At 34.8% G+C, this 15367-nt stretch overlaps 2 protein-coding genes and 1 long non-coding RNA gene across 5 annotated transcripts; 1 reads left to right on the forward strand and 2 right to left on the reverse strand.

Annotated features, from left to right (window-relative positions):
* Positions 1–2744: 2744 nt before the first annotated feature.
* LOC146944287 (KH domain-containing protein At4g18375-like) lies at positions 2745–8684 on the reverse strand. The gene is made up of 8 exons (XM_085742685.1): positions 8586–8684; positions 7366–7994; positions 6655–7149; positions 5593–5832; positions 5234–5503; positions 4453–4508; positions 4208–4310; positions 2745–3623 (listed from the first exon to the last, which is right to left on the reverse strand). Exons 2-8 carry the CDS (start codon positions 7969–7971, stop codon positions 3492–3494), a joined length of 1902 nt encoding a protein of 633 aa, XP_085598811.1. The 5' UTR covers positions 7972–7994; positions 8586–8684; the 3' UTR covers positions 2745–3491.
* Positions 8685–10261: 1577 nt separating this feature from the next.
* Positions 10262–15248, forward strand: LOC146944288 (Small nuclear ribonucleoprotein family protein). Of its 3 annotated transcripts, XR_015025893.1 has the most exons (3): positions 10262–10390; positions 12435–13556; positions 14800–15248. XR_015025893.1 is itself a non-coding variant. In XM_085742687.1 (2 exons), exon 2 carries the CDS (start codon positions 12454–12456, stop codon positions 12793–12795), a length of 342 nt encoding a protein of 113 aa, XP_085598813.1. In that variant the 5' UTR covers positions 10262–10390; positions 12394–12453; the 3' UTR covers positions 12796–13201. The 3 variants fall into 3 exon arrangements, 2 of the variants coding, with proteins under 2 accessions (XP_085598813.1, XP_085598812.1); XM_085742687.1 differs by lacking the exon at positions 14800–15248 and having other exon boundaries at positions 12394–13201; XM_085742686.1 differs by lacking the exon at positions 14800–15248 and having other exon boundaries at positions 12435–13201.
* On the reverse strand, positions 13163–14462 carry LOC146944289 (uncharacterized). Its single transcript, XR_015025894.1, has 2 exons — positions 13863–14462; positions 13163–13499 (listed from the first exon to the last, which is right to left on the reverse strand). It is a non-coding gene; the product is annotated as an uncharacterized LOC146944289 (long non-coding RNA).
* Positions 15249–15367: the final 119 nt, after the last annotated feature.

Here is a 15367-nt window from a genome sequence, read left to right on the forward strand (position 1 = left end):
AGCCAGTATTCCACAATTTTCTTATAGAAATCAAAAGAACATACTAAGTTGTACATACAATAAATATCTATTTCAACTTATGTAACAAAAAAACAAATTCATATGTAACAAGCTTTAGTACAATTCTAACCCCCAATGAATCATATACCTTCACATGAAACCAAATATCTCCGGGACAAACCAAATATCTAGGGCACACGACATCATCAACATATTAAACTATGGATTGAAGTGAGACAGCAGAGACTACCACACTAGAAAGAACATCCAAGATACTGTGACTACCATGATTAGATAGGAAAGGTAAATTTCGAACATAAACCCAAGAAGTGTCTAGTCGATGAATGCACATTATACAAAGAAGGCTTAGCATTTGATTGGTTTCACGTGAATTTTTACAAAATTGTAGTGAAACTGCATGGCAGTGCAGAAGCTTCATATTGTAGCTCCAAGAATTTCACGTTCAACATGCATTAAAACGTGACATTTCATGTGTTCATGCAATAAAATTAGTGTGTTTTTCTGATTGAAAACACGGTGAACACGTCCAATCTAAAACTGCATACTGTAGCTTAGATAATTCCGCAGTAGAAAAGATCCAGGACGTGAGAAATAGAACTTGAATGCAGTTCCAAAGATACATTTAAATCTACCAAAAAAGTTGTGCCAAATATAGCATCTTTCAATTTTAGTACCAAAAAAAAAAAAAGTCCTCAACAAATATAGCTTTCAGTGTCTCATCAATATCCGGCTGTTGTGTGACTACCAGAAGTACGTGTAAGTAATGCAACATGATATTAATGATAAAACATGGCATTGCTTACAAGACATTTTGTTTGCCATGTCAGCAAACAATGTATGACACAATGTATGACAGAGATTAAAACTAACAATTTGGAAAAATGAAGGATTTATACATAAACCAAAGGGGCTAAAACATAAAAGAAACCATTGTATTTAGAAGACGGACCAATTTTTTTTAGCACCGACCTACTAGTCTTGAAGTTTCCGATTAGAGAAAAGAAGACCATAAAACCAAAGGAGAAGGAAACATTGTAGAGGTAATATTGCTTCACTATAACTCCATTCCTATTTTTCATCTCCAACATTGCATATTCAAGCAAATAATCACAAAATCATGGATATTGTGTCTTAGTTCTTCCCATTTTTCCTCATTTTGGTTGTTCTCAAATTAAAATATGCAAATCCAATGACCATGAGACATCTTGTCCAAGTAGATTTTAGCTTTTCTATCATTCTATGGAACTCAGAGTTGAACAATGGATTACAAGCCTCAAATAAGAGAAAATTCTTTATTTTGAACAGGTGGCTATTGAATCTTAGACAAAAAAACTCTGCCTCAAACACTGGCAGTCAATGCAAAACAAGGCTTCCCAATAGTAGCCAGACGGAAACTCATCTTCGATGATGAACCAAATTGTCAAGAAAAAGCTAATCGCAGGCACCACACAACTTAAATCTAGGTTTGACTATTTTGAAGCTAGACTATAACACAATAGCATTAGATGATGACCTGAATAAGACTTTTGGTTATGATATTTGGGACTCCAAGTGATTAAAGGATGTTCAGGTTTCCATGTGTTCACGAGTCATTCTGCATATGTGAGATTTGGGAGCGACAATTTGGAATGTAAAATGGGATTGGTGAGTGCTTGAGACCTTGTTCAAGGAGATCAACAAGAAGATGTGCATCATGATCAGGTCAAATTTGCAACTATGGAATAAATGAAGGATGAAACCATTGATACAATTGGGAGTGAGGATGTAGTTGTGATTGAGCTACGTTTGAAGTTCATAACGATGAAAGATTTAATATGAGAAGATCCGACAAAGAACGTCGTAAGTGGACATTGTTATCCTTCAAACGTGAATGCAAGAACCCTAATGTCATATTTACATTTTGAGTCTGTAAAAATTTATGATTTACTATCTTACCTCTCATCATATCTTGTTTTGACGTGGTTGTGACAAAATGTCATGCAATCAATGTCACATGGCATATAACAATGTATATTAACAGAAGAGACTAAAGTGAAACATTTCGAATTTGTTATGGTGTCGAACATAATTTTTTTTAGAGAATAAAACATATTTAAGCCTACAAAGAAAGCTAGAGAGGAGTCAGTCACATGGCAGTGGAAGAAAGTTCTGAGCACATTGGTGCTGCAAGAATGATGTTTAAAAGATAGGAATACTATGAGGCAAATGCTGATGAAATAGGCTGACTTTATCTTATTGCACTCTGCGATTATTCTTAGTAGTCAAAGAGAAAAATCTGAAGAGCTGATGCCTAACATATTAGTAACCAGTTATTACCAACAACTTCAATTTTCATTTGGGAAAAATTACTAAAATTAAATCAATTTAATATCTTGGTTACCAAAATTCAGTTAAAAACGATACAAGTTCGGTTGAAATACGTTCTGAATAGTACAACAGATAAGCCGCAGAAAGCAGAGATAGAGATAAACACAAGAGCCCCAATTGAATGTGGGAGATCCAATGAAATATATACATGTTACGTTGCAATCGGATAATTTATATGCCGCAGGTAGCAGATAAGCCTGATATAGAGATCATAACATGAACTTAACTTGATAGAATTTAAGAGATAGAACAAAATCATTTTGAACCACAATGGAAGAGGGGGAAGGACAGCTACAATAAAATGCAGCAGCAAGCATTTACTTGTGAATGGTATCCATCATAAGACAACCGGGAAGTGAAATGCAAGAACACATGTTATACAAAATACATTCCAATGATTTTTCAGATTACAGGCATATAATAAAGTGCCATTGAGTGTGGTAACAAAATGACAAGAGGCCTGGAAATCAAACAGTACATAAAAGGTCATATTTTCAACTGCCCTCACTTACACTGAATTACTAGATATACAGAAAATAGCATGGAGGAGGAAAATGATCTGCAAATTATCAATTTCGTGAGGCAACTACTGCACTTTTGACTGAAGAACTCAAAAGCCATGGTTACCGGAAAGAGGAAATTGCTAGATAATCTTGCATTTCATTTGCATAATTAGAACAGATGATTTCACCAAGAGAGGATAATAAAAGTCAGTGCCAGAAGAAACAAGTCAACAACATAAACACCGCTTCATGGTTCCTCCGAGAATTATTCATTATTCATGGAGATAAAGATGATTCCACACTAATAATGGAAAAACAGCATGAATGGACAGAAAGATCCTACATTTCTAAGAGAAGACATAGATGAAGAGTAGATTTAAGAAAAGGCGGAGAAAGGAACTACAAATCCTAAATACAAAACCAGCAATGGAAGCTCTGTCACAATCTTGCTAGTCCCTTATGGAAGAAGCACGAGTCCAGTCAAAGAACCCTAGAGGATATTCTCTCGAAACCAACCTAGACGAAGTAACAAGAGGAATGAGCAGATGCATTGAGAATTAAATTTTCACCTCCAAAACATCTGGAAATAGCTCTGAAAGCTTATGTGGCCATTATGAATGCCTGGATCAAGTTTTCAGCTGCGCGCTTTTCCTCAGATGTGCCAGAAATAAGAGCAACGCGATCACCCCGGTAAGATTTGGACTCAGAAATCTCTACTGTTGCTCCTGAAATCTGAATTGAAACAACCCCGCATAAAATACACATTTAATGATGTGCATGTGTAATGAGCATGGAATATCAAAAAATTATTAGTCCATGATGCTATGTCAAATGTGTATAAACGAGAGAATGCCTGAAACTTTGGCCATTGACATTTAAAAGAGCAAGTCTCCATATCTCTCTCTCCCCCTCCCTCTGTGTGTGTATCTATTTTAAGTTTTTTGGCGGAGGTTTATATTTATGGTTGTCATTAGATGACATCTGAAAGATAACACTAAAAATTTGATGGTTTGTCACTCAAAATGTAAAAAACAGAAAACAACACTGAAAAAAACGGAGTGAAAACCCTTGGGGTCCATTCGATGGTCAAGATAGGACGAGGGATGTGGATTAGGATATGATAGGATAAGCCTTTATCCTATCATGTGTATGACGCGCACCAAATAGCAAAACTAAATAGCATTATATTACCATGTCATGTATTTGAGATGATTGATAATATTATAATACGATATAGAAAAATTCCTTTCAAACCGTGAATTATTTCACCTCTTCCATAGAATAAAAGAAACATAAATAGGAATGTGAGAACTAACCTTCCTGATATTGGCTAGATTTGCTCCACCTTTACCCATCACTTTGCCAACAGCATTAGCAGGAACAACCATCTCCAATGTTGAAAGGGGAGGCAAACGATGTCTAATAAAGGCAAGAAACATGAGTTGAAAATACCCAACCAGTTTAACAAAAGACTAAATGAATAGACAGAAAGAAAAGGGACCAAATCAGCTGTAAATTATACATGCACATATAACTGTAATTAATAACAATATACACTAACCCTTCATACAGATTGGTGGCATATGAAGACATAGATCCATAGCCATTGTCTTCCATCTTTTACAAAGAAGCAAAAAAGAGTGAAAATATCAGTTCCATATAATCAAGAGTTGAAAATAAAAATGAATTATGTTGCAACAAAAACAAAATAGAGACAGGAAAACGCAAGTATCCATTTTCTATCGTACTCGAAAAAACAGACTTCAGACAGTGCTGGAAGAATTGACAAAGAAAAGAAAGCAAAATTTGATGAAGAAAAGACAGCTAAAATCCATCAGCATTCACTATTTAACTACTTCATTATATCTTTAGCAGTTCTCATAACTTCATAACAATTATATTCCAACCCAAATGACTAAAAATAGAAGATATACTTTCCACTGCTAGTATAACTTCAATTTGCATTGCTACAAGATTTTCCCGTTTTAAATTAAATGTACAGTTGTAAAAACATCCTTATCCATATGATGAAGAAAGTCAAGTTATTTGCTGCACCTAAACTCAATCAAATTGTCTATAATTAGAATTAGTCTCAAAGAATAATATCATTGAGCATAGTCATTGGGCACAAGATGTCCCAAGCAACTAATATTACACAAGAGTGTGATATTTACCAACAACAAATAAGACCAAGTATATTAACACTTAATAGTCATTCGAATTTCACCCTAGACATATATACTTGAGGAGAAATGTGGAACTTCACAGTGAATAAAATATTCTGTCTAACGCTTGAACTTTGAAGTAAACCTTTTTTGATGAAAAGGAATACGTTATCATACCGAGTAAGAATCATATCCATAATGGCTTCTAGAAGAATGCATGCCCAGTCCAGTTCCGCTTCCAGTCCTCTGATCATAAGCTAGTGCAGGAGCAGTAGCAGGAATTGAAGACAGCATAGGTGGTGCTGAAAGAACAGAACTGCCAGCGTACAAGGATTCGGAACCTATGTGGCGATTATGGTCAATGTCCTTATTTTTCAATACATCCTCCCTTAGTCTCAAGACTATCTGAATCAGTGCATCTCTCACACAATCAACTTCACCGACCACCTACATCATAAATTGAAAAAGCAGATTGAATGAATTTGCTACACAAATTACAGAAAGAAAAAAAAAATGAAGTGAAAAATAATTCAAACCTCAACGAGTTCATCATTGTCATCTGCATATTTAGGCTTATTACTTCTTGAGATTTGAATATCAGCCTTAGTTCTCTTCCGAATTTCATTTATGATTGCACCACTTCTTCCTATAATACACCCTATCACTTTAGATGGAACTAGGAGCCGGATTGAAACCGGGGCATCATCTTCATCATTTATCTTCTCTTGCAGCAGTAGAACAGCTTCAACAGCTACGGATTTCAGGTCACTTGAAGACTACAAAACACACATACTACATGAGAATTCAATTCTATGATACCAGAACAGCACATTCAAAACAAAATAGGAAAAGGCTACTAGTACTACATGCAGAATATAGAATATTGAAGAAAAGAAATGAGGCACCAAAATTCACCAAAAGTAAACCAAGCATAAAGTTGATCATGAAATGGAATTAGTTGAAGAAGATACCAAGTTTATCTGCAGTTAACACCTATAGATTAACCACATTATAAATAAAGCAACAAATAAATACCTGCTTCCTAGTGTGAAAACTTACAGAAACTTATTCCTGACATATACCTTATTGACATTCTGACATAATTAAGTTAAAATATTTTCTTTACGTGAGTAACATTGCAGAATCACCATGTCCCTCACCCTAAAAGATTTAAAATTCTGATCTACGATAATACCATATTGCAGTTAACATATGGACTCGGTTAGCGCTGATTTCCAAATAAGCATCAATTCTCCTTGTTATGAGGGGTGGCACAGAATCAAGCATCAATTCTCCTTGTTATGAGGGGTGGCACAGAATCATTTAACAACGAGTCCACAGTAATTAACTGGTAACAACTATAAAAATATTTCCTTCATTTATGGATCTGATGCGCTTTAAACTTAAATGGAACTTCAAGGATATGAATGAAATGTATGAGTCAGTTAAAAAAAACTGAGGTCATGGTCATCAAAAGAAAATAAAAGAGCATTAAAGCAAAAACGTACATGATGATCCAGCCAAGAAATATTTAATTTAAGATAAATCAACAATATCAACAATATAGAAGTAATAATAGGTGAAACACAGATAATCACCTCTGTTGCAGTTATAGTGATTAAACATTCATCATGACGAGCCTTGGAATCATCAACCTCAATACGAGCACCACTAGCCTGCCTCATACGTTTAATAGTACCTCCTCCCTTCCCAATGAGTTGTCCAATTTTGTCAGAAGGGCACAGCATTCTTACAATTAATTCTTCAGATTGGGAAGCACCAAGACTGGAAACTACCGGAAGGGGAGATGAGTACAGAGGCCATGTATTTCCTGTATCCACATAACCACCATGCAGATCTTGCATAGTTGTAGCACCTATAAGTTGAGGAAAGGATCTAGGTTGAATAATAGGATCTGAAGCTGGATACAGTCCACCAGGTGGGTAAATAGGAAGTTCAGAAGGAATGATGATGCTCTGAGGGGTTTCTGGTACAGTTGTGTCAAGAGGAATGTCCTCCTTGGGGGAGAATTTGTACATGATAGTTGAAACTGCAAATAATGCCCTTTTTACAGCTTCCGATTCACCTGTAATCTACTCAATGAAAACAAGCACATAATAAGATAGAAGCTCACTGCAAAAGAATTGATCAAACAATCAGAAAATATCTAAGTTAACACACACACACACACACACACACACACGTACACACGTTACAGAATGGAGATTCATATATTTGTAATAATTTTATCAATCTGACCATCATTTCAATAGCAAGTTAATATGTATGATTATGGTAAAAATACCTACCAATACAAAATTGTCGAATTCCATGGCACACGAGTGCTCAGGGTCAGCTGCATCCTTCGGAACGACCTTGATATTTGTCCTTGTCTTAACTCTCAGTTGTTTGATGGTAGCCCCAGCCTTGCCAATCAAAATGGCAGACTGACTAGAGGGAACAAGGATTTGACATTCATCCTTATTCTTTCGTTTCTTCTCGGAATCTCCAGCAGTTTCGATGGAATTTGAAATGGCAGAATGAACCTTGATAAGAGCATCTTGGGCAGCACATAAAGGCTTCTCATTGTCGAATTCATCTTCGATCTCAATTTCCTTCTTATCCTTAACGTGACAAAAAATTGTTATAACTCGATGCTTGGCACCGGGAAATGGATCCACAACCTTGACTTTTGCCCTACTCTCTTGCCTTATTGAATTTATAACTTTTCCATTCTTACCAATAACACTCCCAATAACTTCATTCGGGCATAGTATCCTATACGCAATCAATTCACCCTTGTCCCTTTCATCTCTGTCATTCACACGCCTCTTCTGATTTTTGTTGTCCCCATTACGGCCTCCACGGTCACCATGGTCTCTCTGTTGACGATTTCTTTTACCATTTTCACCCATTCTACAAATCACCGATGCAGTTCCTGAAAACAAAACATACTTTCAAATACACGCATAATAACCCGTCATAAAACATTGTTTTATTTTCACCATACAGTAAAAAACATCAAATAAACAATAAAAAAACAAAATTTAACCACTTTTTTGCTAAATCAAAGGCTCTAAAAACAAATAATAGCAGATCTAAATACACCCATTTAGTAATAATCAGTTAACAGAATATGAACATATCCCAATTAAAATACATATACTCTTATATGGATGGATAAGATTTTACAGAATTATAAGGCAAAAACATTATAGAATCACAGATCATAATTCAATATTAACTTTGGCATAGTAAAAATAGAAAACACAATTCAATAAAAATGCAATTAAAAAATTAAGCTTAACAAATAATTCTATATTCTTACGATACCGAATTGTATTGCAAGGTGCCTAACAAAGCTTGAAAAAGATAATTGACGAATAAAAATTGGCAATTCAGAAATTTTTATAATAATTTTTTTTGAAGTTTTTTAAATTTAAGAAGCGTATATTGATGCGAATGAGAAGCAAAAGAATATAGATGTGAATTGGCGAAAAGAAGTGAACTTCGTAGTTACATAACATACCTGATTGATTATAATTGGAATTGGAATTTGAAAGAAGAGGAGGAAGAAGAAGAAAGAAGTTAAAACCCTAACGTGAGAATCAGAGAAAGAATCGCTTCTGATCCCAGTCCAAGTGTTTTTATTTATTTATTTATTTTGGCGTGATTTTTTATTTTTTAATAATGGGGAAAATGTAATTTTAGTTGGTTTATTTATTTATTTTCTCTTAAGCACAAGTAGAGATGTCGGAGTTCTATCGATCACGATATCTGATCTAACGATTTCAACATTTTTGTCGGCATGTGGATGTTTTATGTCATTGTTTATATTTATTATAGGATTTCGACAATTTTGTCGGCTCAAACTTGTGGATGTTTTATGTCATTGTTTATATTTATTATAGAAAAGATCAAGTTCCTTATTTAGTTGGCTTGCAATAATTTCTCCTCACTGTGTCTTTGTTACACCAACGCAATCAGGTTTTTAATGGTCTAGGTCTTTGATGTAATGAGCATAATAAGACATTCCTTCATTGTATTATAGACTATTCAACTTTTAGAAATCTCTAGCATCTTCTTGGTTTCTCTTGACTTATTTTCTGACTTGGACAAGATTAGCTGGCTTAAGGCGAGAGTATATTCGATCAACTCTAACACTAGTTTCTCCTGGCTTCTTGGACGCGATTAGCTGGCTCAAGGCGGGACAATATTCAATCAACTCCAACACTTTTGACGCATGTATATATGGTAGTCTTGGTGTTATTGCAGTTTTTCTCTTCTCCAATTCAACTATCCATATCTACCATCTTACAGTGGATGCTCATAATATAACTGTAAACTTCATCTCTTACTTCTCTAGCTCCCAGCCAGTTGCACACCATGAAATCTCTTACTTCTCTAGCTCCCAGCTAGTTGCACACCATGAAATATGAGTTAAATGAGATTTTTCAAATCAAGTTTGTATTATTCTTGATGTTGATGATAATTGTCTATGCAACCCCACTAGATATCAAGTTTCTTATGGGAACTTCTGAGGCTCCTCCAAATTTTTTATTGGATTCGTCATTCTTAAGAGATTCTGATATCAAGTTTCTTGGGGCTCCTCGCAGGCTCCTCCGAAAATTTTCATGTTGAATTTTCGTTATTCATCAAGTGTTGCTTTTAGCTTCTTTTTTTTTTAGGAAAATGTTGCTTTTAGCTAAACAACTGAATTATCACGACGTGATCTGATTCACAAACTCTCTTCTTTATGTTAATATTCATCGTGATCCCACACAAATATTCCACAAGTTTACTACTTTGATTTTAAGATATCAAAGATTCAATTTATCAAGATTGAAGTGTTTGCATTGTCCACACTCTCCTAGAAGGAAACATTGCATTGATTTTCTTATTAAGCTTGGCTCAGCATACCTCTCATTTCGAACTTTATGGAAACTTTGATTTCATACGGTGCACACTATCCGATCATTACCATAAGCAAAAATTCACATTTAGATTCATTTAATCAATTATGTATATGATCTCTATCATAAACCATATACATAATTTATTGAATGAATTTAAAACGTGGATTTTTGTTTATAATGGTTATCAGTGTAATTTTTATGTTTTTTTTTCTTTAGTTTTGTAACAAAAAATAGTTTATATTTTCAAAAAATAATAAAGTTAAAATTAGTCTGTCGTTAAAAAAAAAACACAACGAAGTTAGACAGAGTCTCACTCTCTCTCTCTCGCAACCCTTCCTTCCTTGCCGTCCGTCCGTCCGTCCTGCCTTCTTCCGGTCTCTGTCCTTCCCTCGCGTTTCCTTCGTTTCTCTGTTGTCAGGTATGTTCTTTTCTTTCTTCCCTCACTCTTCAAATTCAAAATAGCTTATTTCCATAAGTTCTCCAAAATAGCTTATAAAAACAGCTTATAGCTTAAACGAAAGCAATTTCACTTTATTTTACTCTGTGTAATCGAAATACCTTTTTCATGTGAGCTTACACGATAAGCACTTATGCTATAAGCCGCAAATTAAGTTGTTTATCCAAACAGGGTCGTTGTGGAGAATTGTGTGTAAGTAGGGGTGGGAACAGACCTAGCCTATTTAAAGCCTAGCTCGGCCCAGCTCGTTTAATAAAAAGGCCAGACTCAAGCTTTTTATAAAGCCTATTTACTTAAATAGGCTAGGCTAAGGCTTACAAAAAAGCCTGTGAAGCTCGTCGGGCCGGCCTATTAAGCTTTTAATATATAATATGCATTTCATTATTGATAATGTTGATGCTTTATTTTTATAAACTTAAGCTTTCATATGATTTGGCTATTTAGTAGCAGATATATTGGTGTGATTAGCCCTTCGTAGTATTTATTATTTAGTAGAAGTCATATTTGTGTGTTTTAGGCCTTCATAAGTTTTGACCTATTTAGTGGTAGGCTTATAGATGGTCCTAGGCCTTAGTGTAAAATAGGCTTTTAAATAGGCTTTCAGGCTTCATCAGGCCTTTAAAAAGGCCAGGCCAGGCCTCGAAAATAAGCCTATGACGGGTAATAGGCCAGGCTCAGGCCTATAATTTTTGAAGTAGGCCAGGCTTAGGCCTTACAAAGCCCGGCTCGGCCTAGCCCATTTCCACCCCTATGTGTAAGTGATGCTTTAATCGCACTTGCTTTATGTAGAGAAGATCTTGCAGAGTTATTTCTATTGAGTTATTTCTTTACCTGCTCAATATCACAGATAAATAATGAAATTCACAATCTTGGTAAAACACTAATTGTTAGTTTAAAGGGGGAAAATATCATGGTGATGGAAAAGGGTATAATTTTCTGTAAAGTTCCATTATTTTGATAATGTGAAGCAAAATAATGCCGCATCAATATAAAAGGAAGAAGGGGATATAGTTATAATATGGATTTAGTCTGTGTTTGATTAGCTAATTATGTCACCCCAATGAATTTGAATAATGAGCTTGTGAAATTATGTCACCTCAAACTTGTTATAGAGTCCGGGTTATACCACTGTGTTATCTAGTTTAATCATCATGTTCAACCATATGGTTCAACGAGTGACCCGTTGTCACTTTTATGTCTCTCTCTCTTACCTTACCTTTATTAGGGTTTATGGATGAATCATTTCTGCTCTTACTGTTAATTTCTGTTTCACTTTCTGGAATAAATGGTCAATTTTTTATTTATTTGCTATGATGAAAATCAAAATGATATTAAGTTGTGAAAAAAGATATTTACTTGAATGCAGGGCTTTCTCTCTTCCAGAGATTGCTTTGCCTGTTGACAACACCACTGAACTGAATGATTTCTGATTTTAATTAACTTTCTTTCTATGATTTGTTTATTATCTCCTTGATTATCCAGTGCAATGAAAAACCTTTCATTTTTCGTTTCAGTTTTTTGACTGTTTTAGATGTGTTTGTCTGGGGGAGAAGTTTTCACAATGAGGATATGAAGCTCCCTCTTCTGATATTGAGTTAAGGAAAATTGCTGTCAGAATTAAATCTAAATAAATCAGTGAAATCCCCATCTAAATCTGTTTTTTTTCCTGTTTGCAATGAACGTTTAATTTATATCTTTTTGTGATTTTTTTAATGTACTGTGATTTTTATAAAGGTAAGGTCAGTGATGTGTTTAATTTGCCTACATTGGTTGATCATCTTTTCTAGATTATGATGTGTTTAAATAATCTGAGACCTCTTTATAAGCTTATTGATGCGTGTCAACTTCACGTATTTTGCACGATTTGTTGTGTGTGATTGAATTTGACTCACAATGATAATATTTTCATAAACCGTCTTTCTGTTTTAATATTATATTCTGAAGTTGCATTTACACTTGTTCAGACTTTGAAGTTGTTTAGATGGCATCCGTTGTTCGTTTGCAGGTGATTGTCAAGTGCTAAGATGGAACAAGTAGCAGAACAACCTGTTCCAGTTCAAGGAGGAAGCTCAGACAGTTTGGAATCAGATCGAGTCAGTCGGGTAAGGAAGCTGCTGTTTCGCCAAATGTTGGTTGGGATCAAAGATGGAAGATTCTTCTTGGGTAACTTCTATTGCATGGACAAGCAAGGGAATATTATTCTTCAGGATACTGTGGAGTATCGTAGCACTCGACGTTCGTCTCCTTCTCCAATGGAACAGAGGTGCATTGGTCTTATTCTTATTCCTTCTTCTTGCCGCACGTCATGTCACGTGGATTGCTCTGTAGATGAACAATTGTCACTTCTATCACTTCACAAAACATGAGTACTTTTGGGGGTTTCATTTGTTCCATTGATGAATTATCAATGGAATTTGAGATTTCAGTATGTTGTTTTAGAATATAGGATTGGTGCGCTTGCTTATGTTTTCAATCATGAAGAAAAGATTATGGTTTCCCATGAGTGTAAAATGTTACGGTTCATTTGAGTGGAGATAAAAATATAACTATGTTGGAATGGTGACATTACATGGCTTCAATATCTTGTAGTTGCTTTATTCTTGCCAATGCCGTCTTTTCCCTTCAAATTTATTGTAAATTTTTAAGCATCCTAAACTTCATGGGCCTGTATTGTAATTGAGAATTGAGATGCTGAGTTTGATATATAAAGTATCAACTAAATGTATTCCGATGTGATTGTGATGAAAATTTGTATCCTGGAAATAACGAAAAGTTGCATTTCCTATGAGAAATAATAAAATAATGAAGAAAGGGTAAATCAGCTCATGTTTTCTTGTCTTGGTAATAAAAAATGTACACATCTATTTGTATAGGAAACTATACTTGTAACACTAGCAGGTCTGCTCAGGTCAGCAATAATCACTTGTGGGATTGTTTAGGAGAGCTTGTAGAAACAACTAGTAAAGTTTGCACATCACTAAAATTGATCGAAGAATTTTCGGCCAACGTACCGGAACACTTTCCGCCACCGTTGCCTCTCATCCATCCTCACCGGACGTATCATCTGACGCTAAAAGGAGGGGGAAAAAAAGTTAGAACGCTCATTCTCAGTTTTAGAATGGAAGTGGTATTTTCATATAACTTGAATGTAAATATGATATCCTTAGTTTATCTAAAGCGTTCCACAAATAATGTTCTAATTCTACTTATAATTTTAACGAAGATCTCAAATGCTAAACACCATTTTCTTTGAGAAAGCTTCATGACGTATAATATAGCAGTAGAACTGCAACACACTTTTACTTTATTTAATTACCCAGCAATCAATCTTGCCCACAATTGTATAACAAACACAATCAGCAAAAGAAAGGAAAACTAAAAAGCAAAAATTATACACGGAAGAGGAAAACAAAGAGCTACAGGCAATAGCTACCTGCAAGCTGCAACTAATTGATGAGTCCTGCCTGCATCACATCTTAATCCAAATACAAAGAATAAAAAGACAATGTAGTAGGCTCAGTCTGAGAGGCGTGAAGTAATCTCTTCCATTTTTGTGAAAAGAATCAATTTCACTTTATCTTTGTCTATGCATGAAAAGGACAAAAATTACACATTAAAGTGTGTTGAGTAATGGCATGCAGGTTGGTTTCATTCATTTAAACAAAGAAATTAACCTAATATTTTGTGTATAAGTAGGGGCAATAAATCAAAACAAAGGTAGAGAACCGAATAAAACTTAGAGAAGAAAATAAAATATTGTAGAGAGACAGAGAGCTTGAGCCAAAATCCTCACCACCTCCATTCTCACCATCATCCTCAACAGATCACTAAAAATAGTAAACACAAACCTTCATTCACCCCAACAAACCTAGAGAGACTAAAAAACAAGCAGAAGCAAAGAAGAAAGAATAGACCTCCCTCCTTCACCACTGCACCTGACCCAAGCACAACCTAGCTTCCATCGTCTAGCAACTACTGGTTCAGGTTTCTCTCTCACTTCCACATACACACCAAACATATTTGTAATGGAGTGTGAGTTGTGACAAATTTGTGATACAAAATATCTTGTTAATTTGCTGTTCAATATATATAGAGAGACACACACACATCTTGTTAATTTTTTTATGTTTAAGATGCTAGAGTTGTGATTTTAAACATATGATAATGATAATAATTAGTTAAATAAAATTGATTGAGATGCAATATCTGATGATCTTAAACTCTTACAGCAAACTTAGTAAAATAAAATTTAAGTTAATTAAGAAAATCACAACTGTTTTTAATGATTTTTCAGCGCAACGGTTGAAGATTTCAGTACAATTTGGTGATTGTGTCACTAACAAGTGATATTTTTTATTTTCTTCTTGCAGGGCAAAGGGTTAGAGATTTCACTGAGCAGAAATTGTTAAGAAGATGACATGAGTGATGTCTATGATTTGTTCTGATATTGCTCGATTGTGAAGATTATGCTATTATTACGATCATAATTTCTTTGATTAAATATACTGAAGTCATGAGTCCAAGTACTATCTCAAGTTGAGGCTTTGTGCCAAAAGTAGCTGCTGTCAGGTGGCTCAGGACACATGGAGGCTGATATAAATGATCAGAAATTTGGTAGAGAAAGTCATAACTAATAAATAAATCCTGACACCTAGAGGAAGGATATAAGGATGATTTCAACAAATGAAAATGGTTATTGAGGTTCCGACTTCTTCTATAGAATTGATTTGTAATTCCTTCAAATGGATTAAATTCCATAATACTTTCTTATGTCACTATTTCATTGAATAAATAACAAAAGAATAAGTTTACTGTTTTAGTTACTTCTATTAATATTTTGGTTGGTTGAATTTTACCGACGGCGCACGTCATATATATAATTTTTAAATGCTCACCCATTCACAAAAGTGATACCCCAAGGGCACACCCATGGAGGTG

This window comes from Medicago sativa, chromosome 2, assembly GCF_051527215.1.
Source record: "Medicago sativa cultivar Bolivia chromosome 2, Bolivia_mono, whole genome shotgun sequence".
Taxonomy (NCBI): domain Eukaryota; kingdom Viridiplantae; phylum Streptophyta; class Magnoliopsida; order Fabales; family Fabaceae; genus Medicago; species Medicago sativa.